Source organism: Thamnophis sirtalis, unplaced genomic scaffold (genome assembly GCF_051295495.1).
Source record: "Thamnophis sirtalis isolate CommonGarterSnake01/CBP01778 unplaced genomic scaffold, rThaSir2_p1.2 scaffold_3, whole genome shotgun sequence".
Lineage (NCBI taxonomy): Eukaryota > Metazoa > Chordata > Lepidosauria > Squamata > Natricidae > Thamnophis > Thamnophis sirtalis.
Genome location: NW_028261383.1, coordinates 9486142 through 9508438, shown reverse-complemented (window position 1 = coordinate 9508438; position 22297 = coordinate 9486142). Strand labels below are relative to the sequence as shown.

The window sequence follows — 22297 nt, the reverse complement described above, 5'->3', positions numbered from 1 at the left end:
TTCTTGAACAAAAAGTCCAGTAATAGGCCTATCCAATCTGTCTTCTTCTATGAGAAAAGAAGGATGCCAATGTCCACACTTAAGAAGGACCATTAAATATCACATTCACATCTTTAACTACTAAACTAAAATCCCAAAACATAAATATATTAAGCATCTATTTTTTTAAATATTATTTGAGAAATCCAATCAACCAGAAGCATTTCCCAATCAAATAACTCTGCCAGAGGATATTAATATTTCAAGAAGACTTTAACATTTCTCTGTTGTCTTCTAGGCTATTTTTGGATCCGTCATTTGGAGGACAGTCAGGAAATACTTTTCTCCCTAAAAGTCTAGGCATATTTCAGCATTTTCAACCTCTTCATAGTGGAAGGTATGGAAGGTCTACAAATAAATACATTATGTTCTCCTGAATTTGAATCCAAGCTATGATGTAGCAGCTCTCTGAGAGGGTTATGACAACTAGGATTATTTTGCATTGGCTCTCAAACCATCTGTACTTTTTGCTGTTAACTGCTCCTTTGTATTCAGGTCAGGCCGTATTAAAATAATGTAGCATTTGGGGATGAAGATGCAGCCCAGCAGGCCAGCACTAGAGGCCAGGATGGAGAAGACCTGAACGGCCACCATGTACTTCCCTTTGGTACTCAGGTAGGTCGGGACAAAGGACACCCAAACACTGCAGAAAACCAGCATGCTGAAGGTGATCAACTTGGCTTCATTGAAGGCCCCAGGCAAATTCCTGGCCAGGAAAGCCACTGTAAAACAGATGGCAGCCAAGAAGCCCATGTATGAGAGTGCACCATAAAACATGGCAACAGAGCCTTCGTTGCACTTCAGAACAATCTCCTCTGACTGGGAGTACATGTCAGACTCAGGAAATGGGGGAGAAATGGCCAGCCAGATGGTGCAGAGGACAACTTGGAGACCAGAGCCGGAAAGAACAATGGAATTGGCCAGAGTCTTTCCCAGCCATCTCCTCACAGCATTCCCAGGTCTTGTGGCCAGGAAAGCCAGCACCACTGTAATTGTTTTAGCTAAGATGGAAGAGACGGCAACAGAGAAGATGATGCTGAAGGAAGTTTGCCTGAGAAGGCAGGTGGTCGCCCTTGGACGCCCAATGAAGAGGAGGGAAGTCAAGAAGGACAACAGTAGAGAGACCAGGAGGATGTAGGAGAGGTCCCGGTTATTTGCCTTGACTATGGGAGTTTCTAAGAATTTGATGAACATTGCTAAAATGAAGACAGTGACCAAAGACAAGCTGAGAGCAAAGGAAGCCAGGATTATCCCCAAATCTTCTTTGTAAGACAAGAAGGTTACTTTCTTGGGAATGCATTTGGTTTGATCTTTGTTTGGATACTGATCTTCTGGACATCTTGTGCATTTCTCTGCATCTGGGGACAAGACAGGCAAGACCTTAAATATTATTTTTGCATGAACATAATAAAACACTCCTTTTGAATAGGTATATAATTAGTTATAGCTAAGATATTGTTCCTCAATATCCTAGTCTGTTAAATAAGACATTTTGTTAGTAGAGTAGAGTAGAGTAGAGTAGAGTAGAGTAGAGTAGAGTAGAGTAGAGTAGAGTAGAGTAGAGTAGAGTAGAGTAGAGAACCTCCCCTGTTTAAGTCTCAGCTTCCAATTCTCACACCCATCCTTGTCTACAGCATTACATTGGAAGACTTTTAAGTCTATATGTTTTTGTGTCCAATATCCTTTAGCTTCTGTGAAAGTCCACCACATACGGTAATATGAACCCGGTGTCTGATGACATTTCCAACACTTTTCTCATTTATTCTTGAACATTCTTGCTATTCTCATCGGGGGTGATGCCACCTGTAAAACATCTTATACAAATTTTCTTTATATGCTGTTGACATTGTCATTTTATAATTTTGGGACCACAATTTCTATCACTTCTCTAATTCAATCCCATGCCCAAAATCCCACCCCCCCGGGCTATCATAGATCCTTTAACTTCTTCTTCTAACTTAACCTGTAATAAGTGTCCATAAAGTTTTTAAATTACTTTTTCATGAGTACCCATCAAAATTTTATCTAGCTGAGTCATTTTATCATAAAAAAGATTTAGAGATTATTTTTATTGGGAATTGTGCCAGAAATATATAAGAGATTTGAAATATTTGATTGTAAATGTTTTAACAGCAGCTAGAATTGTATTTCCAAAAATTTGGAAAAATGAGAAAATACCAACACAGGAGGAAATTATCCAAAAAATAATGGAATGTGCCGAAATGAGTAAATTGACATTTGAAATTAGACAACAAGAAGATGAACAATTTTACAAGGCTTGGGACTTGTTCTATCAATGGTTAGATAAAAAATCATGATAATGGAAAATGTTGGAGAACTTTTTATATTTTAAGAATAATAGAATATTATATGCAATATTTTAAGGGGTTAGCATTGTTAAACAGACTAGAATGGTATAAAGGAATGATGTTGTATGATCTCAATATATAGAATATTCTGTTTAAAATGTAGGAATAATAATTGGAGTTGAACTATTGATACAAAATGATGTATGTATGAATTCAATACTTAGAATAACTCATTTAAAATTAGGGAATGACAATTACAGTTGAATAATTGATATATAATGATAATAATGTACTTATGTTTATCTAATGAATAATTTGTGATTTGATACATAATTGTAAATGGTGACCATGGAAAGGAGGTCTTGTAACCAAACAACACGCTATGTGAAATGGAAGAAGGTTGTATGTGTTTTATGTCTTTGTTTTTGTCTGTTTAAAAATAAATATATATATATAAAAACATTACATTGGAAGACAAAATATGTGTCATATGCACTGCTTTGCAGCTTCAAGACAAACTCAATTAAAGCAACCTTGGAAGTCTTCTAGTCTTGAACGTTGGACACTATCTAACAAAATGAAATTAAATGGTGAAAAAAAATAAGATTCTACATTTAGGCAACAAAACCGAAATGCACAGGTACAGTATAGGTGGTATTTTGCTCAATAGTAGTAACTGTGAGAGGGATCTTGGAGTCCTAGTGGACAACTATTTAAATGTGAGCCAACAGTGTGCAGCACCTGCCAAAAAAGCCAACACAATTCTAGGCTGTGTAAACAGAGGGATAGAATCAAGATCACATGAAGTGTTAATACCACTTTATAATGCCTTGGTAAGGCCACCCTTGGAATACTGCATTCAGTTTTGGTTAAAAAAGATGTAGAGACTCTAGAAAGGGTGCAGAGAAGAGCAACAAAGATGATTAGGGGTCTGGAGGCTAAAACACATGAAGAATGGTTGCAGGAACTGGGTATGTCTAGTTTAATAGAAAGAAGAACTAGGGGAGACATGATAGCAGTGTTTCAATATCTCAGGGGTTCCACAAAGAAGAGAGACTCAAACTATTCTCCAAAGCACCTGAGGGCAGAACAAGAAGCAATGGGTGGAAACTAATCAAGGAGAGAAGCAACTTAGAACTGCAGAGAAATTTCCTGACAGTTAGAACAATTAATCAGTGGAACAGCTTGCCTCCAGAAGTTGTGAATGCCCCAACACTGGAAGTCTTTAAGGAGATGTTGGATAGCAATTTGTCTGAAGTGGTGTAGGGTTTCCTGCCTAGGCAGGGGGTTGGACTAGAAGACCTCCAAGGTCCCTTCCAACTCTGCTATTGTATTGTATTAGTCCAACCCCCTGCTCAGGCAGGAGACTCTGTACCATTTCAGAGAAATTGCGGTCCAATCACTTCTTAAAATCCTCCAGTGATGGAACACCCACAACTTCTGTTTTCACTTGATTTTCATTTTCATTTTGTTCATTGACAGAGTTACTTACTGAATAAATATTTATTATTTGTCTTACTTTGGAAACTATCAAACTAATATGACTAGTGTTATTAGAAACATAGGGAGACATATTCCTTGTGTGTCTAATCACACTTGGCCAAATGAAGGATTCCATTCCTTTCCATTCTCATGGATGTGGCATGCAGAAATCTAGACGCCTACTTAACAGCAGCAAAATGATAATAGGCATATAATTATGCCCAAATCACAAGGTGACTCTGGATGGCTTAGAGCAAATTATTACACAACAAACATGTCAAAAGCAGTCAAATTAAAAAGTTTAAAAAGTGTAAGATGAATAGAAATTAGATTAGCAAGGGATCCACCTCAAAATCTCAATGGACCCCTAGGACACCCAGCCATGAGGACATCACCAGATCCTGAGTGATTCTGGAAAATGAGGAAGGATGGAGATGAGCTCAGTTCAGCCGGAACTATATTCCATAAAGTGGGTGCCATGACAGAGAAGGACTAACTCTTTGGGCCTATAACAGAGAGGCCCCATATATAAATATACATTGCCCCATGAGGTGAAGGGCTGTAAAGGACAAAACCAGCACCATGAATTGCCCCTAGGAGCAGACTGGCAGCCAGTGCAGCTCATGAAGCAGGACCACTGATATTCTAGAAGCACACATAATCATGCATGCCACTGTATTTCACAACAACTGAGGCTTACAAATTTTTTTTAAAGGCAGCCCATGTAGAACGTATTACAGCAATCCAAGAGATTGAGGTGGGCATCAGGGGTGGGATCCTACCGGTTCGGACCGGTTCAGGCAAACCGGTAGCTCCGATGATCAGCTGGGAGTGAACCAGTTTGCCCTGATGATCAGATGGGCCCAACCTCGTCATCTCTATGGACCTGTTGCCCAAAGTTGCTACTAACATTCCTGAATGGAAATGCTTCACTGTCTCTTCTACCCACCGTTCATGGTCTCTCTCCCTTCCCCAATGTCTCCTACCTTCCTGAGTGGAGATGGTGCCTTCTGCACACGAGGCACAACCATAGCAGCAAAGTGGTCTTCCTTCTAGGACCATCTTGGCTTGGCCAGGAAGACAGCTTTTGGTACACCTGGAGCGAGGCAGGGGCTGACCAAAAAAGAAAAGGAGCATCAACTGCAGATGTAAAACGTGCTCCCAGAAGCTGTGCTGATAGTAATAGCAATAGCACCTAGACTTATATACCACTTTATAGTGCTTTACAGCCCCCTCTAAGTGGGTCCTCAGTTTACCCACCTTGGAAGGATGGAAGGCTGAGTTACAGTGGTGGGATTCAAAGTTTTTTACTACAGGTTCTGTGGGCAAAGCTTGGTAGGCGTGGCTTGGTGGCTGTTGCAGAGGAAGGTTACTGCAAAATCCCCATTCCCTCCCAATCAACTGGGACTTGGGAGGCAGAGAATAGATGGGGGTGGGGCCAGTCAGAGGTGGCATTTAGTAGTTCTCCAAAATACTCAGAATTTTAGCTACTGCTGAACATCATCTTTGAACCTGCTGAACATCATCTTTGCTTGAGTTAACCTTGAGTCTGCTGAGATTCGAACTGCAAATTGCAGTCAGTTGGCAGTCAGCAGAAGTATCCTGCAGTACATCATTCTAACCACTATGCCACCGTGGCTCATAGGCAACATTTTGGGTAAATGGGCAAAGGTTAAGATGTTTTCAAGGGAACAAGATATTAGTGACACATGTTTCAGTAGCTATAACTATGGCTGGATTCACTCATTACATGAAACTAAATATTCTTAATCATTTGATTGAATAAACCACATTTATTAAGATTTGTTAATGTGGTTAATACACTTGCTAGATTTGCGGAAAGAGAGGTTGAAATCTACTCCAACAAGAGGACCCTCTGGACTAAACCCAAATAACGAGTAACTAATTGATAAATTACAACAACAAGTTTACCAATAAGCTAATGGAAAACAAAAAACCCTTTTTATGGGTTATAAATATATATTTCCTTTCTAGGATTATCTTATCTACTTACTGACCTTTGGACCTTTTACTTTTTTGGCTGCAAGTATACCATGAAGGGAAGGGAAATGTCCAAATAAGCTAGCATCTACAGCCTAAAAACAGAAATATAGACTAAGATCCAACTAGCGTTTGAATCTGGGTAATTCACAATAGATCTCTTGACCATGGAATCCCCATTCAGTGATCCAAATAACCTAGCTATTTCATAGCGAACAAGAATGATTCCAAGCAATCTTTCATCCCAGATCCTTCTACTTCCCATATGTTTCCCAACTGGTTGGAAATAATGAAAGAAAGGATGGAGAACATTAAATGAACAATCTCAGCTCACCTGGTTAAACCGTTGGGACCAATTCATGGCCTCCTGGTCAAGGGTGAATTCCAGATCTTTGGACCCCCATGGTCTATCTATCCTCCCAAACTTCACGGCATTGAAGGACTCATTGGGAAAGGTCACCCAGTTCACGGTATCAAATTTGGCAGCGAGGTCCCCTTTCTCATCCAGAAAAACTCCCTCCATGCAACTATTGTAGAAGTGGGAATCTCCCAGGAAAGGATGAAGCTACAATGGCAAACAGAAGAACAACATGAGAAGGGAAGAAATCAAAGGTACAAGGAGAGTTAACATCATCCACCTAACTCCCATCCAGGACTCAAACCCTAAACTCATCACACCATCTAAAATGGATTTGAAAAACAAGATGAATTTTACAAAAAACTACACAAAAAAGTTTTGGAACTAGACTATGCTGATATTTGTATGATGGGAGACTTTAATGGCATTGTGAATCAAAATATGGACTATAAAACACATAAAACAAAAAAATTAAATAGGAAGCCTCTGCCGAAATCTTTTTTTAGGATGACAGATGAAGTAAATCTAAAAGATATATGGAGAGAAAGAAATGCTAAAAAAGAACAATACACTTTCTACTCAAACAGACATTCTTCATTTTCTAGAATAGATATGATATGGGTCTCAGCGGAGTTGAGCTCCAACATAAAAGAAATTGAGATTGGAGCAAGTACCTGGGCGGACCACAATCCAATTTTAATTAAATGGAAAGGCCAAAGGGCAAGACCTAGATGGACACTAAATAACACTATATTGAAAGAAAAAGAGTTTGTACAAAAAATGGAAAAAGAGCTAGTCCTTTTCCTTAAAGAAAATAGGAAAGAAGATACGTCGTTGCAGAATCTCTGGGATACAATGAAGGCTGTTATCAGAGGTTTGACAATAGACTACACAAGGAAGAGAAACTTAAAGAAAAGACAAATGCATAAAGCTTTAGATAACGACTATAAAATACTTGAAAGAGAACTACAGAGAGCCCCACAAAAAAAAGATGTCAAAATAAAAATGGACATAATTAAACACAAAATGGACCTATTAGAAAAGGAAGAACTGGCACAAAAAATTAGAGGTGCCAAACAGAATTATTTTGAAAATGCGAATAAGCCAGGCAGGTGGTTGGCATATAAGATGAAAAAAGAGAGAGAAACAAAGAAAATACTTCAACTAAGAGATAAACAAGGAGAAATTCAGTATGGAAATACTGAGAAAAAAATATTATACAAGACTATTATGCTAAACTCTATGAACAAGAGAAGGTGGAGGAGGGACGAGTTGAAAAGTACTTACAAGATGCCAATCTCCCCCAGGTACCAGACGAAACTAGAACAATGTTAGAAAGTAAAATAACAATGATGGAGCTAACAGAGGCACTTAAAAACAAAACAATGGGAAAGCTCCAGGACCAGATGGACTACCTGTGGAATTCTACAGAACATTTGAAGAAACATTGACCCTCCCACTCCTACAAGTCATGAATGAAGTGATGTCTGAGAGCAAAATACCGAAGTCATGGTCAGAAGCGTATATCACACTACTACCCAAGGAAGAGACTGATCTAACACAAATCAAGAATTATAGACCAATCTCTTTATTAAATTCAGACTACAAGCTATTTGCATCTATACTAGCTGAGATACTTAAAAAATATTTAAATGGCTTCATCCACTCAGATCAAAATGGCTTTTTACCTAAAAGACAAATTAAAGACAATATGAGAATGATTTTGAATACCTTGGAATACTATGAGGCCCATCCTGAAAAACAAATGGCACTGATGTTCCTCGATGCGCAGAAGGCCTTTGACAATGTGAATTGGCAATTTATGTTTTTGCAACTGGAGCAGATGAATTTTGGCAAGAAATTCACTCAAACTATACGAATGATATACCAGAAACAAGCAGCAAGGATAATGGTAAATGGAGAACTAACAGATCCGATTGAAATAAAGAGAGGTACGAGACAAGGCTGCCCACTATCACCACTACTCTTTGTCCTAACACTAGAGGTCTTAAACAGAAAGATCAGAGAAGAAGAAGAAATAAGAGGAATGAAAATTAAGAGAGAAGAGTATAAATTACAAGCGTTTGCAGACGACTTAGTTTTTATTCTTGAAGATCCATTAGAAACAGCATCCAAATTGCTGGAAAGAATAGAGGAATATGGAGAAGTAGCAGGCTTGAAAATAAACAAAGATAAAACAAAGATCATGACGAAGAATATCCCAGCAACACAAAAGGAAGAGCTGTCAGAAACGTTGCAGATTCAAAATACAAGTAAGGTTAAATATTTGGGGATATATTTATCACCTAGATGTAGCACTCTTAAAGAGGATAACTATACCAGGCTAAAACGACAAATTGCAATTGACTTGGAGAAATGGGAAAATTTGCACTTATCAATGATGGGAAGAATCTCTACAATTAAAATGAACATTCTACCTAGAATTCTATACCTGTTTCAGACAATCCCAATCAGATTGGATAAGGATTTTTTTCAAGATTTAAATAAAATAGTTTTGAAATTAATTTGGCAAGGGAAAAAAGCTAGAATAAAACTTAAATTACTACAAGATGCTAGATCTAGAGGAGGATTTGGGCTACCTGATTGGGAGCTATACTATCAGGCAACAAACTTGATGTGGATTAAGGAATGGATATTATTAAAAAACTCTAGATTATTGAATGTAGAAGGTCACGACTTACTGTTGGGATGGCATGCTTTCCTATGGTATAAGGGTACTAAATCACATGGTTACTTTAGAAGACATTATATAAGGGAGGCGTTGTTGTTAAACTGGGAAAAGGTTAAAAGACTACATTATTTAAAAATTCCAGTCTGGATATCAACAATTGAAGCATTTTCATATCCAATAATATATAAAAAGGAACAAACAGTTAGATATACAGAATTATTGAATACAGAGGGTGAGCTCAAATCTATTCAAGAGTTGAAACAAGAAGGGATGGAAATGAACTGGTATTCATATGTACAGATACAATCTAGATATAATGAAGATAGAAAAACTAAAGGTCTTTATAATAAAATGACTGAGTTAGATAAAATTTTAACAGGCACTGATGAAAAAGTAATTAAAAAACTATATGGATATTTATTGGAGTTTAAATTGCATGAAGAACAAGTTAAAGAAACTATGATAGCTTGGGGAAAAAACTTTAGGTATGGGATTGACTTAGAAAATTGGCAGAAATTGTGGTCTCAAAATTACAAAATGACAATGTCTACTGCATATAGAGAAAATTTGTATAAGATGTTTTACAGGTGGCACCTCCCCCGACCAGAATCACAAGAATGTTCAAGAATAAATCAGAAAAATGTTGGAAATGTCACCAGATACCTGGCTTAGGTTTTTTATAGGTTTTTATAGGTTTTATTGACATTTGTAGGCCGCCCTTTTCCCTGAGGGGACTCAGGGCGGCTCACAGAAAACCAAGGGAGGGGGAATACAACATTAAGACGACAACATATAATAAAATCGACACCATACATTCAATATTCGGGCGGGGTAACGGTCCTTATCCCCAGGCCTGACGGGCGAGCCAGCTCTTCAAGGCTATGCGGAAGGCTTGGACGGTGGAGAGGGTACGAATCTCTTATACTATGTGGCTTATACTACCACATGTGGTGGACTTGCACTGAAGCTAAAAGATACTGGACTAAAATCCACATGTGGTTGGAGAAAATGACACACAAACAAATAGACTTTAAACCAGAGGTCTTTTTATTGGGGATCATACCAAAAACCTACAACAAAGACTTAAAATATCTGATTGTAAATGTGTTAACAGCAGCCAGAATTGTATTTGCAAAAAACTGGAAAAACGAAACAATACCAAAACAGGAAGAAGTTATCCGAAAAATAATGGACTGTGCTGAAATGAGTAAATTGACATTTGAAATTAGAGAGCAAGAGGATGAACAATTTTATAAGATATGGGATTTGTTTTATCGGTGGCTAGGGGGAAAAAAACCTTTGGAAATGAAAAATGATATACTTATGCCTTAATTGAAGAAAATAAATGATGATATAATTATGCTGTGAAATAATCTAACAATGACACAATGAAGAATTAATATAAGGTCTGGGGATATAATGTATAAGGTTAAGAACTTATTATAATGATATTTTGCTGCTGATAAGCAATTCTAATAGGGGAACAAATGAAAACTGGTATATATAAGGCAGCGATGCTTTGTTGAAAAATGAAGGAATAATATCTCTGTTTGAAGGTATGAAATGCAAGGTTAACAATAAATATAAGTATACTTTATGGGGGAAAATAATGCTAATGTTAACTGAATATATATTGTAGAATGAAAATGAGGCCTTTAGTTAGATGAAATATTTGAGACGGTAAATATTATTTGAAGATGCAGATGTTAAAACACTTGTAACCAAACGACATGCTGCATGTGATAATGGGTTTTTTTCTTTTTTTCTTTTCCCCCCCTTTTTTTTAAAAAAAAACCCTAGGTTATTGTGGTGTCTATTAAATATACAACAGAGAGATACAGGATGTGTGTATGGGGGGAAACGTAGTAGGGATGTACCTGTGATCAAATGACATATTGTATGGGATGATGGGGGTGGGGTTCCTTTTTTTTCCTTTTTCCTTTGTTTTTTTTTCCTATTGTTATGTGATTATGTTGTCTATGTAATAAAAAATAAAATTATAAAATAAAAAAAAAATAAAAAAAATAAAAAAAAATAAAATGGATTTGAATCCTGAAGGGTCACCTTTAGGCTTTCTAAGGGAAACCAAATACCTGCCATGTCTGAAGGACCAGCCTGTGATCTCTTTCCTTCATTGTTTTCCACTTGGACCTGGATAGGTAGGCAGCGTGTGATGCCCGAGCAACTGCCCAGGCGAGATTGTAAGTACCGTAGCCGTCCTGAGCGAGAGTTTTCTCTACCACCTCTTCCTGCGGGATCTCCAGGTCCTCATTCTCCTGGCATCTCATCCTTCCTTTCACAGAAAAGGGGTGTTTGGAATACGAACAACTGAATGCTATTCCGCCAAAATCTTGCATAGGGACAAAAAATGTTTCATAAGCATATTGTGGTCTTTTTTCAGTATGGATTAAAAAAGAGAAGAAACCCTGAACATGCCACGGAGACAGTATTTCAGGAGATAAATTCATGAAGAGGTCCCACATTGCTATGGTGATCCAAACTTTTGCCAGGAGAGGCTTGACATGCTTTTCCATGTATTCACGAAATGTGAGTATTAACCTGTTGAAATATTGAGATTCACCATAGTATATTAAAACACTGACATTGTTCCATAGGTGAAATGTTGCATTGTCCAGCAACTGCCTCTTCCAGAACGCTGTTTGGATGCTCACTGAGAAGGCTGCACAAATTGTTTTCCTGGTCAGTATGGGATTAAAAGTCCGTAGAAATCTTTGCCCGTTGTCAGTGTCCGGTGCAAGGAGACCGACCCAATTCCACCCAAAATGTTGGAGTAATTTGGCAATTCCCCAATACAAGTATTCTTCTTTGGGGACCATCCGGTAGATGAAGGGGAACTGGGTTTTGTCATTCAGCTTTTCAGACACAAAACCGTGACTGACCTGTTAAGAATAAGAATGAAAATATTTTGAGGCCAAAGTTTGGAGAATTTGATCTGTTGATGAAAATCGTTTAATGCACACATACCGACACATAACTACAGTCAAGAAAGAGATATAAATGCAATATAAAATGGTTTGAAAGGTTGTCACAGGCAGGGGAGAACATCATTTCTAGTGCCCTCTCTGAGTAAGTGTTCCAATGTTTTGATGGTTATGAGATGTTAAGCAGCAAGATACTTTTCTGCTGAGGATACCTGGACGGTCCTGACATTTATTCATTTGTACGAGATAACAGGTATAATATAAACATGGACATGAACAGAGGAAATGGGTACGAATAAATGGGGACAATAGGACAGGAACGGTAGGCACGCTGGTGCACTTATGCATGCCCCCTTACAGACCTCTTAGGAATGGGGTGAGGTCCACACTAGATAGTTTAATGTTCAAATTATGGGGGGTTGAGGATGGAACAATGGAGTCGGGTAAAGCATTCCGGGCATTGACCACTCAGTTGCTGATGTCATATTTTCTGCAATCGAGTTTGGAGTGGTTTACCTTGAGTTTGAATCTATTGTTTGCCCATGTATTATTGCAGTTGAAGCTGAAGTAGTCATGGACAGGTAGGACATTTTCCTGGGCAGGACAGATTCAGGCTTAGTTTTTCCCCCCCATTGCAATTCATACCTGTGGCATTTTGTAGAGGCTTGATATGGTGGAAATCTGCTCAGAAATGTCAGATTCAACCCCTTCAATCACAGCCAGCAGCCTCTTCTCTCTTCCACAAATGTAGTTTGGAACATTTGCCTGTCCGGTGGAGAGCAAGTCTGCCAGGGCTTCGGCAGTCATTCTTGGATGATAATAGTTCTCGTAAATGTCATAGCCCAGGGTGATATTGGGCAGAACCTGGGGGTCCTGGTTGATCTCACGGATGGCAAAAAGAAAGGAGAGAAGGAACCAGTATGTAGGAATTCCTTTCCTGCCCAAAGCAACAAAACAACGACATAATATTAATTCAGCATTTCAACAGATCTTGAACATAAGCAGGATGTTGAACTAGATAACTTTGGAGATCCATTCTAACTATATCCTTACTACTGCGGCTACTATTGCTAATAATAATTATATGGTCTCAGGTGAATAGAATAACATAGAATAGCATAGCATAGCATAGAATAGAATAGAAGAGAAGAGAAGAGAATTCTTTATTGGCCAAGTGTGATTGGACACACAAGGAATTTGTCTTTGGTGCAGATGCTTTCAGTGTACATAAAAAGACAAGATACATTCGTCAAGAATCATAAGTTACAACACTTAATGATAGTCATAGGATACAGATAAGCAATCAGGAAACAATCAATACCATTCGTAAGGTTACAGTCCTGCAGTCATAAGTGGGAGGAGATGGGTGATAGGAACAATGAGAAGACTAATAGTAATAGTAATAGTAATGCAGCCTTAGTGAATGGTTTGAGAGTGTTGAGGGAATAATTTGTTTAGCAGAGTGATGGCGTTCAGTCCTTGTGTCTAGTTTTCTTGGTGTATAGTGCTCTATAGCATCATTTTGAGGGTAGGAGTTGAAACAGTTCATGTCCAGGATATGAGGGATCTGTAAATATTTTCACAGCCCTCTTTTTGACTCGTGCAGTGTACAGGTCCTCAATGGAAGGCAGATTGGTAGTAATTGTTTTCTCTGCAGTTCTAATTATCCTCTGAAGTCTGTGTCTGTCTTGTTGGGTTACAGAGCCAAACCAGAGAGTTATCTTTCCAAAAGCAGAAGAGGCAGAAAGATAAATGAAAAAATATTCCTGAGGATTGTTCATGGTGGAGAGAATTATTGGGTGTTTATGAAAGCTGATTCCATGCAAAAAATAGTATGAAAACAATATCACAGATCTACTTACAAAGTTGGTTGACTAAGGAAAGGCATAATGAACGTTGATGGAAGACCGATACCTGATCTTAGAGGGACAATCCCACCAAGTAAGAGATCTCCTGGGTGATAATAATTGTATACTGTATCCCGATCCTTGGTGAAGTCGAGGGGGCATTTTCTCCCATTGGCTTTGGTGGGCAGCAGAAGCAGAAGCAATAGCAAGAAGAACAGCTTTGATCTGAGGGCAAAATCTGGTAGCATTTCAGGAAAAGAGCTCTCTCTAGAAAGATAGAGTCCAACCACACCTTTACAGGCAAGGCATGAGCTCACATCTTGGCATCCTCTCCAAATCTCTGTCTGAATATATTGGCTCCAGAGGAAGCATTTATTTCAACATCAGGCAAGATTCAAGATGAGGTTGCACCAGACTGCTCCCCACATTCAGAGATTCAGTGATGATGGTCGGACAAAGCCCCGTGAGATTTATAAGATAGAAAGAATATGATTTTCATAATTATTAGGCATCTGAGCCCCAGTGGCGCAGTCATTAGAGTGCAGTACTGCAGGCTACTTCTGCTGATTGCTGGCTGCCTGCAATTTGGCAGTTCAAATCTCACCAGGCTTAAAGTTGTCTCAGCCTTCCATCCTTCCGAAGTGGGTAAACTGAGGACCCAAAGCATTGGGGACAATATGCTGACTCTGTAAAATCGCTTAGAGAGAGCTGTGGTATTTAAGTCTAAGTCCTATTGCTATCTGGTTTCTCGTAGCAGGTGTAGAATTGGAGGACAGCTGATCTAAATGTCTGATGTGGGTTACTGGTGTTTTGTGAACTTTCTTTGAACTTTGACATCTTCTAGATCCAAGAAACTCACTTCTTATTCATCTACTCCACAGGGGTCAAACTCACCACGTCATGTTGCTATCACATGATGTTTTTCCTTTTTGCTTAACTGGGGCGGGTGTGGCCTGTGCGTGACCTATCTGGTCCATGGGCCACCAGTTTGACACTCCTGATCTACTCTAGTCCCCAGAGAGAATGTCTATGGAGATTCTCAGTCATCCAGGTCATGGTTGTCCCAAAGGTTCTTTTTCAAGAGACAACTGGACTTTCTAATTTTTCTTTGAAGACATTTCACTTCTCATCCAAGAAGCATCTGACTGGATGGTGGGGAATAGAAGGATTTATACTCTTTGCAGACTGCTGGTCATTTGTATTCTTTAGAGAATTGTTGAAGCCTCCTGGAGTTTTATCTGTGTTGTCAGTGTCACCTGAGTAGTGCTAATTCAGCAGGTTCTGACCAGTTCTGGAGAACCAGTAGCAGAAATTTTGAGTACCATATTTTTCTGAGTATAAATTAAGGTGACCAGACGTCCCGCTTTTGGCGGGACACCCCCGCTTTTTAATGCATTTTCCCGCGTCCCGCACGCTTTTTTAAAAAGCACGCTTTTTTGGCGCTCGCAGCTCCCGCCCATCAGCTGCTAGCTTGCTGGGCTGGCTCATCGTTCTGTTCTATCTGCTACCTACAAATTTAAGCCAGCCCAGCCTGCCGCTCACTGATTTAATTGGCCAGGACTCCAGCCAATCAGTGAGCTGGCTGGGATGGAAAATTTTCTATCCCAACCAGCTCACTGATTGGCTGGACTCCTTACCCTGAGGACTCCTGCGTGAGTCTCCATTTTCCTTTCGTCTTTTGGGGTTGCAGCTGCGCTTGTTGGTGAGTAATCTAATCTAATTCTAATCAGAGAATTTTCCGCTCGCCGCGGCAGGAGGAGAGGGTGGGGGCAGCGGCAGCTGCCCGCAGAGAACTTCCTCTCACTTCCGGGGCTCCTGCCGCCCGGCAGAAGCCACTGAAGCACGTGGAAGTTCTGTGCGGGCGGCTGCCGCTGCCCCCACGCTCTCGTTCGTGCAGAGAATTAGCCTCGGCTGCTGAAGGGATCGGGCCGCCACTTTAACTTTCTCCTCCTCCTCCTCCTGCCCTCAGCAAGAGAAACGGCAGCCCGCCCGGGAAACGGACACTTTGGCAGGGCTTGCACAGCGCTGTGCAAGCCCTGTCAAAACGCACGTTTCCCGCCTCGGCTGCTGAAGGGATCGGGCCGCCACTTTAACTTTCTCCTCCTCCTCCTCCCGCCCTCAGCAAGAGAAACGGCAGCCCGCCCGGGAAACGGACACTTTGGCAGGGCTTGCACAGCGCTGTGCAAGCCCTGTCAAAACGCACGTTTCCCTCCTCGGCTGCTGAAGGGATCGGGCTGCCACTTTAACTTTCTCCTCCTCCTCCTCCCCTTCCGCCCTCAGCAAGAGAAATGGCAGCCGGGCTTCCGGCACGCCCCCGCGCCGCCGCTTTTTCTTCTTCCCCGGCCTTCCCAGTTAGCTTGCTTGAAGCTCCGAGGAGGCGGGAGGAGGGTCGCAGGAGTGGAAGTGAGGGGAGGTCTCCCTCGTCTTCCCCTTCTGCCATGAGCAGCAGCAACAGCAGCCGAGCTGGGAAAGGGGAGCTTTAGCAGGGCTGTGGAAGCCCTGTCAAAGCGCACCTTTCCCGCGTCAGCGGCTGCAGGGACGGCCCCGCTGCTTTCTCTTCCTCCTCCTCCTCTTCCCCTTCTGCCATGAGCAGCAGCAACGGCAGCCGAGCTGGGAAAGGGGCGCTTTAGCAGGGCTGTGGAAGCCCTGTCAAAGCGCACCTTTCCCGCGTCGGCGGCTGCAGGGACCGCCCCGCTGCTTTCTCTTCCTCCTCCTCCTCTTCCCCTTCTGCCATGAGCAGCAGCAACAGCAGCCGAGCTGGGAAAGGGGCGCTTTAGCAGGGCTGTGGAAGCCCTGTCAAAGCGCACCTTTCCCGCGTCGGCGGCTGCAGGGACCGCCCCGCTGCTTTCTCTTCCTCCTCCTCCTCTTCCCCTTCTGCCATGAGCAGCAGCAATGGCAGCCGAGCTGGGAAAGGGGCGCTTTAGCAGGGCTGTGGGAGCCCTGTCAAAGCGCACCTTTCCCGCGTCGGCGGCTGCAGGGACCGCCCCACCACTTTCTCTTCCTCCTCCTCCTCTTCCCCTTCTGCCATGAGCAGCAGCAACGGCAGCCGAGCCGGGAAATGGGCGCTTTGGCAGGGCTGTGGGAGCCCTGTCAAAGCGCACCTTTCCCGTGTCGGTGGCTGCAGGGACCGCCCCGCCGCTTTATCTTCTTCCTCCTCCTCCTCCCCTTCCGCCCGCAGCAGCAGCAACGGCAGCAGAGCCAGGAAAGGAGCGCTTTTGCAGGGCTGACCTCGCGCCTCCGTTTCTTCTTCTTTCCCAGCCTTCCCAGTTAGCTTGCTTGAAGCTCCGAGGAGGCGGGAGGAGGGTCGCAGGAGTGGAGGTGGGGGGAGGTCTTCCCAGCCGGGAAGAGCTGAGAGGCTGCCGGCCCCTTTCGCAGGAAAGTTAACTTTTCTTGGCGAAATCCTGCCCCCCCCCCGCGTGGGTGAGTGGTAGGCTGTCCTCTTCCCGCAAGCCGCCCGGAGTTACCTGTGTGTGAGGTGGGCTGCCCTATGCATTTGCGTGTGTGCGCTGGAAAGAGAGTGAAAAAGAGAGGGAGAAATAATTATATTAATTAGATAGATCAGTCTTTCTCCACCTTGGAGACTTGAAAGTGTGTGGACTTCAACTCCCAGAAAGGGAGTTGGGAGAAAGGGAGAAAGGAGGAGAGAATGAAAGGATGATGGAAAGAAGAAAGAGGTAAGGAGAGGAGGATGGAAAGGAGAGAAAGAGGGGGAGAGAGGGTAGAAAGGGGAAGAGGAAGAGCAGGAGTAGGAGAAAGGTAAGGGAAGAAGGAAGGGAAGGGAGAGCAGGAAGGAAGAAAGTAGAGAAGGGAGGAAGGGAGAAAAGAAAGGGAAAATAAGGTGGTGTTATAACAGGAGGAAGGGATGGTAAACAAAGCAACCCAAACTGTATATTATAACCTATTAAATGAAATAATAAATGTATAAGAATGATAAATGTTAAAACACTTGTAACCAAATGACATGCTATATGTGATGATGGGTTTTTTTCTTTTTGTTTTATTTTTATTGTTGTGGGTATGTGTCTTCTATGTAACAAAAAAAAATAAAAAAAGTTGATAGGCAAGAGGAAGGAGGAAGGAAGGAAAAAAGAAAAAGAGGGAGAGAGGAAAGAAGAAAAGATGGAACTAGAAAGCAAAGAAGGGAGGGAGGGAGGAAAGGGGAAGACAGGGAAAGAGTAGAAAGACAGAGAAGGTGAAGGTAGATAGGCAGAAGGAAGGAAGAAGGAAGAAATAGGAAAGGAGGGAAGAAGGAAGGAACAGAAGCGAAGAAATGGAAAGAGCAGAAAGACAGAGAAGGTAGATAGGCAAAAGAAATGAAGCTGAAAGAATGGAAGGAGGAAGGAAGAGAAAAAAAGAGGAAGGGAGTGAGTGAGGAAAGAAGAGAGGATGGAAGGAGAAAGGAAGGAAGAGAGGGAAAGAGCAGAAGACAGATAAGGTGAAGGTAGATAAGCAAGAGGAATGAAGGAAGAAGTGAGGAGTCTCGAGGAGGGGGAAAACATTTAGTGACCAAAGTTACAATGGCATTGAAAAAAGTGACTGATGACCATTTTTCACACTTAGCGACCATTTTCACACTTAGCGACCGTTGTGGCATCCTCATGGTTACGCGATCAAAATGTTGATGTTTGGCAACAGATTCGTATTTCTGATGATAGTTTGAAATGGTGACAGTATAAATTATTGCTGGTGTAATACTTAACAATGGTTTTTAAGGATTTCTTTTATTTATAGAATACCTTTTTTATTATTTTGGGGGGATTTTTACTTTTAAATTGTTTATAAAATGTATTTACTACAAGAAATGTTCCTTTTTGCAAATGTGATCTTTGCAAATCTTTGTGATGCAATATGTTCAGACCAGGTTTATGTGTCTCAAAGTGGCTGCTATTCTATGGGCAGGCCAGGTTGGTGCAAGGCAGCTTTGCCAGATTTGGTGTGTTTCACCCTCATTGAATTTTATATCGTATAAAGAATGGAAGGAGGAAGGAAGAGAAAAAAGGAGGAAGGGAGTGAGTGAGGAAAGAAGAGGATGGAAGGAGGGAGGAAGGAAGGAAGAGAGGGAAAGAGCAGAAGACAGATAAGGTGAAGGTAGATCAGCAAGAGGAATGAAGGAAGAAGTGAGGAGTCTCGAGGAGGGGGAAAACATTTAGTGACCAAAGTTACAATGGCATTGAAAAAAGTGACTGATGACCATTTTTCACACTTAGCGACCGTTGCGACCATTTTTCACACTTAGCGACCATTGCGACCATTTTTCACACTTAGCGACCGTTGCAGCATCCTCATGGTCATGTGATCAAAATTTTGTTTGGCAACAGATTCGTATTTATGCTGGTTTCAGTGTCCTGGGGTGACCTTTTGACAAAAAAATTTTTTTTAATCAAGCCCCCCCCACCCCCGGTAAAGGGTGTCCCTCTTTTCCAATCTGAAAATCTGGTCACCTTAGTATAAATGTAATTTTTCCCTCAAAAAAGTGGGTAAAAATCTGGGTGCATCTTATACACTAAACACAGTATTTTTTGTCTACTGAAACCTGCCCCCTTTGCAAAAAATGGATGTGCAGAGGGTTTGGGAGCCTTACAAATTGCTCCTGAGGTCTGGGGAGGGCTGTTGTTGCTCTTTTCTGGCACCCCAGCTCCCAGGAGCACTCTTAAAAGCTTTCCAAAGCTCTGCATGTCCTTTTCCTTGCAAAGAACTGGCCCGTTTTTGTGAAAAATGGGCTGGGTTTTTTGCTCATTTTTGCCCCCCCCCCCAGTCCCCAGAAGCACACTGCAAGTCTCCCAAAGCTCTGCATGCCCCGCTCTCTTTTTTGCAAAAAAACAGGCCTGCAGAGGGTTTTTGGAGGCCTACAGAGTGCAAAAACTTTTCTTTTAATTTTACCTCTTCAAAATCATGGTGTGTCTTAAACTCCAGTGCATCTTATAGTCCGAAAAATACGATAGTTGAAAGAACTGGTAAATACCACCTTGACTGCCTCATCTATTCTCTGCCTCCTGAGTCCCAGCTGAGTCCCCAAATAGGGATTTTGAAGTAACCTTCCCCTGGTGTGGGGAATGAATGGAGATTTTACACCCACCAAGCCACACCCACAGAACCGGTAGTAAAAAAAATTGAATCCCACCACTGGTACTAACACTTTAAGTGACCAACAGGATAATACTATCTCTCTGTTGATGCAGCCCAAGGCTGTCATTTGGTTTTTTTTGGCTTTTGTCTTTTCCTCCTGTTTTACTTATAAATTAGTCTTGTTTTTCAGGAAGAGACAAACTTTCTTCCAGATTTTTTTCTTCCTCTGTCCTTGAATTTCCCTCCCCAGTTTTCCCTTGTTATTCCAGACATCCTGGTCCCTGTTCTTGGGGTACTTCTCAGAGGTGGTATTCGGCTGGTTTGGACCAGTTTGCTCGAACCGGTAGCAGAAATAGCGGGTGGCCCCACCCAATCGCCCCGGCTCTATGGCATCCCATTTAGGCACTTTTTAAAGCCAAAGGGCATGTGCGGAAGCCTGAGTGCATGCATGGACATGGTGTGTGCAAGCGAAGCGATTGCACTTGCACGCTCACATTTGTGAACCGGTAGGGAAGGTAAGTGAATACCACTCCTGCTACTTTTCTATAAACAATAATAGCAATAGCAGTAGACTTATATACCGCTTCATAGGCCTTTCAGACCTCTCTAAGCGGTTTACAGAGAGTCAGCATATTGCCCCCAACAATCTGGGTCCTCATTTTACCCACCTCGGAAGGATGGAAGGCTGAGTCAACCCTGAGCCGGTGAGATTTGAACCGCTGACCTGCTGATCTAGCAGTAGCCTGCAGTGCTGCATTTAACCACTGCGCCACCTTGGCTCTGCGCCAAATAAATATGGTAGTCAAATATCTCTGTATTTGTTCTTTTAAGCATGGATGCTGGCTAGGAGACTAAGTCCTCTTTCAGCCAACCCATCTTAAAGTAGAATAAAATATGGATTAACTATATAAGAATGAAGACGTGGCATAAAAAGGATAGTTAGAAGCTTGCTTAAAGGAAATGTCATCCGCCTCTAACCACAAGATGTCAAAAGTCCAAACCACAAGGTTCAGATAAAGTTCGCTAATGACACGTAGTCCATACCTGTAACAAAAGGAAAAGTAAGACCCTCCTCTACTTATAAGGCTTTCCCCCCCAAATAACCACTAAGAAATGTGTTAAGTATTTCCGTGTTGCAATGCTTTTGAGAATGTATAAGAACGCGTGCTTCGATAATGAAAGTTCTTCAGAACTTGCAATGTTAGCCATGGGCTAGCTTTCTGAACCTGGCTGCCAAATAAACTTTTCCTGTATCCTGAGAAGTCTAAAGCCTGTCATTTTCTGCAACAATCTCACAGTGTGGTTGTTGTGTGAAAAATAGAGGCTGTCCATCTTGAGTTCCGATGTCCTTTTTAATGAGATATATGCCTTGGAACCTATTGGCAGCAAGGCCAGGCAATCAGCCATCTTCCATCGCAAGATACTTTCTCGTCTACCTCTGAAGAATTTACACTGGATCAATCACCAATAGTCCAGACTCACATCTAAGTTTGACAATCCCTGCTATGGATTGGATTCTTAAGGGCTTATGGGGCTTACCTTCAATCTAAAACCTGGATGCAAGCATTGCTTCATCATTAAAAAGGTAAAAGTTCCCCTCGAACGTATGTGCTAGTCGTTCCTGACTCTAGGGGGCAGTGCTCATTTCTGTTTCAAACCTGAAGAACCGGCGCTGTTCGAAGATGTCTCCGTGGTCATGTGGCCAGTATGACTTAATGCCAAAGGCACACAGAACACTGTTACCTTCACACCAAAGGTGGTCCCTATTTTTCTACTTGCTTTCGAACTGCTAGGTTGGTGGAAGCTGGGACAAGTAATGGGAGCTCACTCTGTTACGCGGTCCTAGGGATTCGAAGTGTCGGACTGCCAACCTTTCTGATCAAGAAGCTCAGCATCTTAGCCACTGAGCCATTGCGTCCCTCGCTTTATCATTAGGTGAATATTATTTGGTATGTAGGAAAGAAAAGCTTTTATTTTCCCCATTCCCCAACAGCCTCCAGGGTGGGGTGGGGGAGGCTGTTTTTGCGCTCCCCAGGCTCCTATAAAGCCTCTGGGTTTGCCATCCCGGCCCTAGACCATTTCAGACAAATTGTTGTCCAATCTCTTCTTAAAAACTTCCAGTGTTGAAGCATTTGCAGTGCTGGATGCAAGTTGTTTAATACAATAGCAGAGTTGGAAGGGACCTTGGAGGTCTTCTAGTCCAACCCCTTGCCTAGGCAGGAAACCCTATACCGTTTCAGACAAATGGCTATCCAACATCTTCTTAAAGACTTCCAGTGTTGGGGCTTTCACAACTTCTAAAGGCAACTTGTTCCACTGATTAACTGTTCTAACTGTCAAGAAATTTCTTCTTAGTTCTAGGTTGCTTCTCTATCTAATCCTTGTTGTTTTGGTGGATATTTGTTCAGGGAAAGTTCTGTAGGAAGCTAGCACCCACCCCTTTCTTAGAAGAATGAAATATTATAGGGAACATTAAAAAGGCAGAAGATTATGTTTCCCTGGATGAGAAAAGGAGAAACATGTTTTAAAGACAAAGCAGCTCCCTGCCTCCCCTTCAGTTC

At 41.8% G+C, this 22297-nt stretch overlaps 1 protein-coding gene across 1 annotated transcript; it reads right to left on the bottom strand.

Annotated features, from left to right (window-relative positions):
- Window positions 1-274: 274 nt before the first annotated feature.
- Window positions 275-12726, bottom strand: LOC148047113 (vomeronasal type-2 receptor 26-like). Its single transcript, XM_087708329.1, has 5 exons — window positions 12469-12726; window positions 10975-11781; window positions 6166-6396; window positions 4817-4943; window positions 275-1397 (listed from the first exon to the last, which is right to left on the bottom strand). Exons 1-5 carry the CDS (start codon window positions 12628-12630, stop codon window positions 472-474), a joined length of 2253 nt encoding a protein of 750 aa, XP_087564455.1. The 5' UTR covers window positions 12631-12726; the 3' UTR covers window positions 275-471.
- Window positions 12727-22297: the final 9571 nt, after the last annotated feature.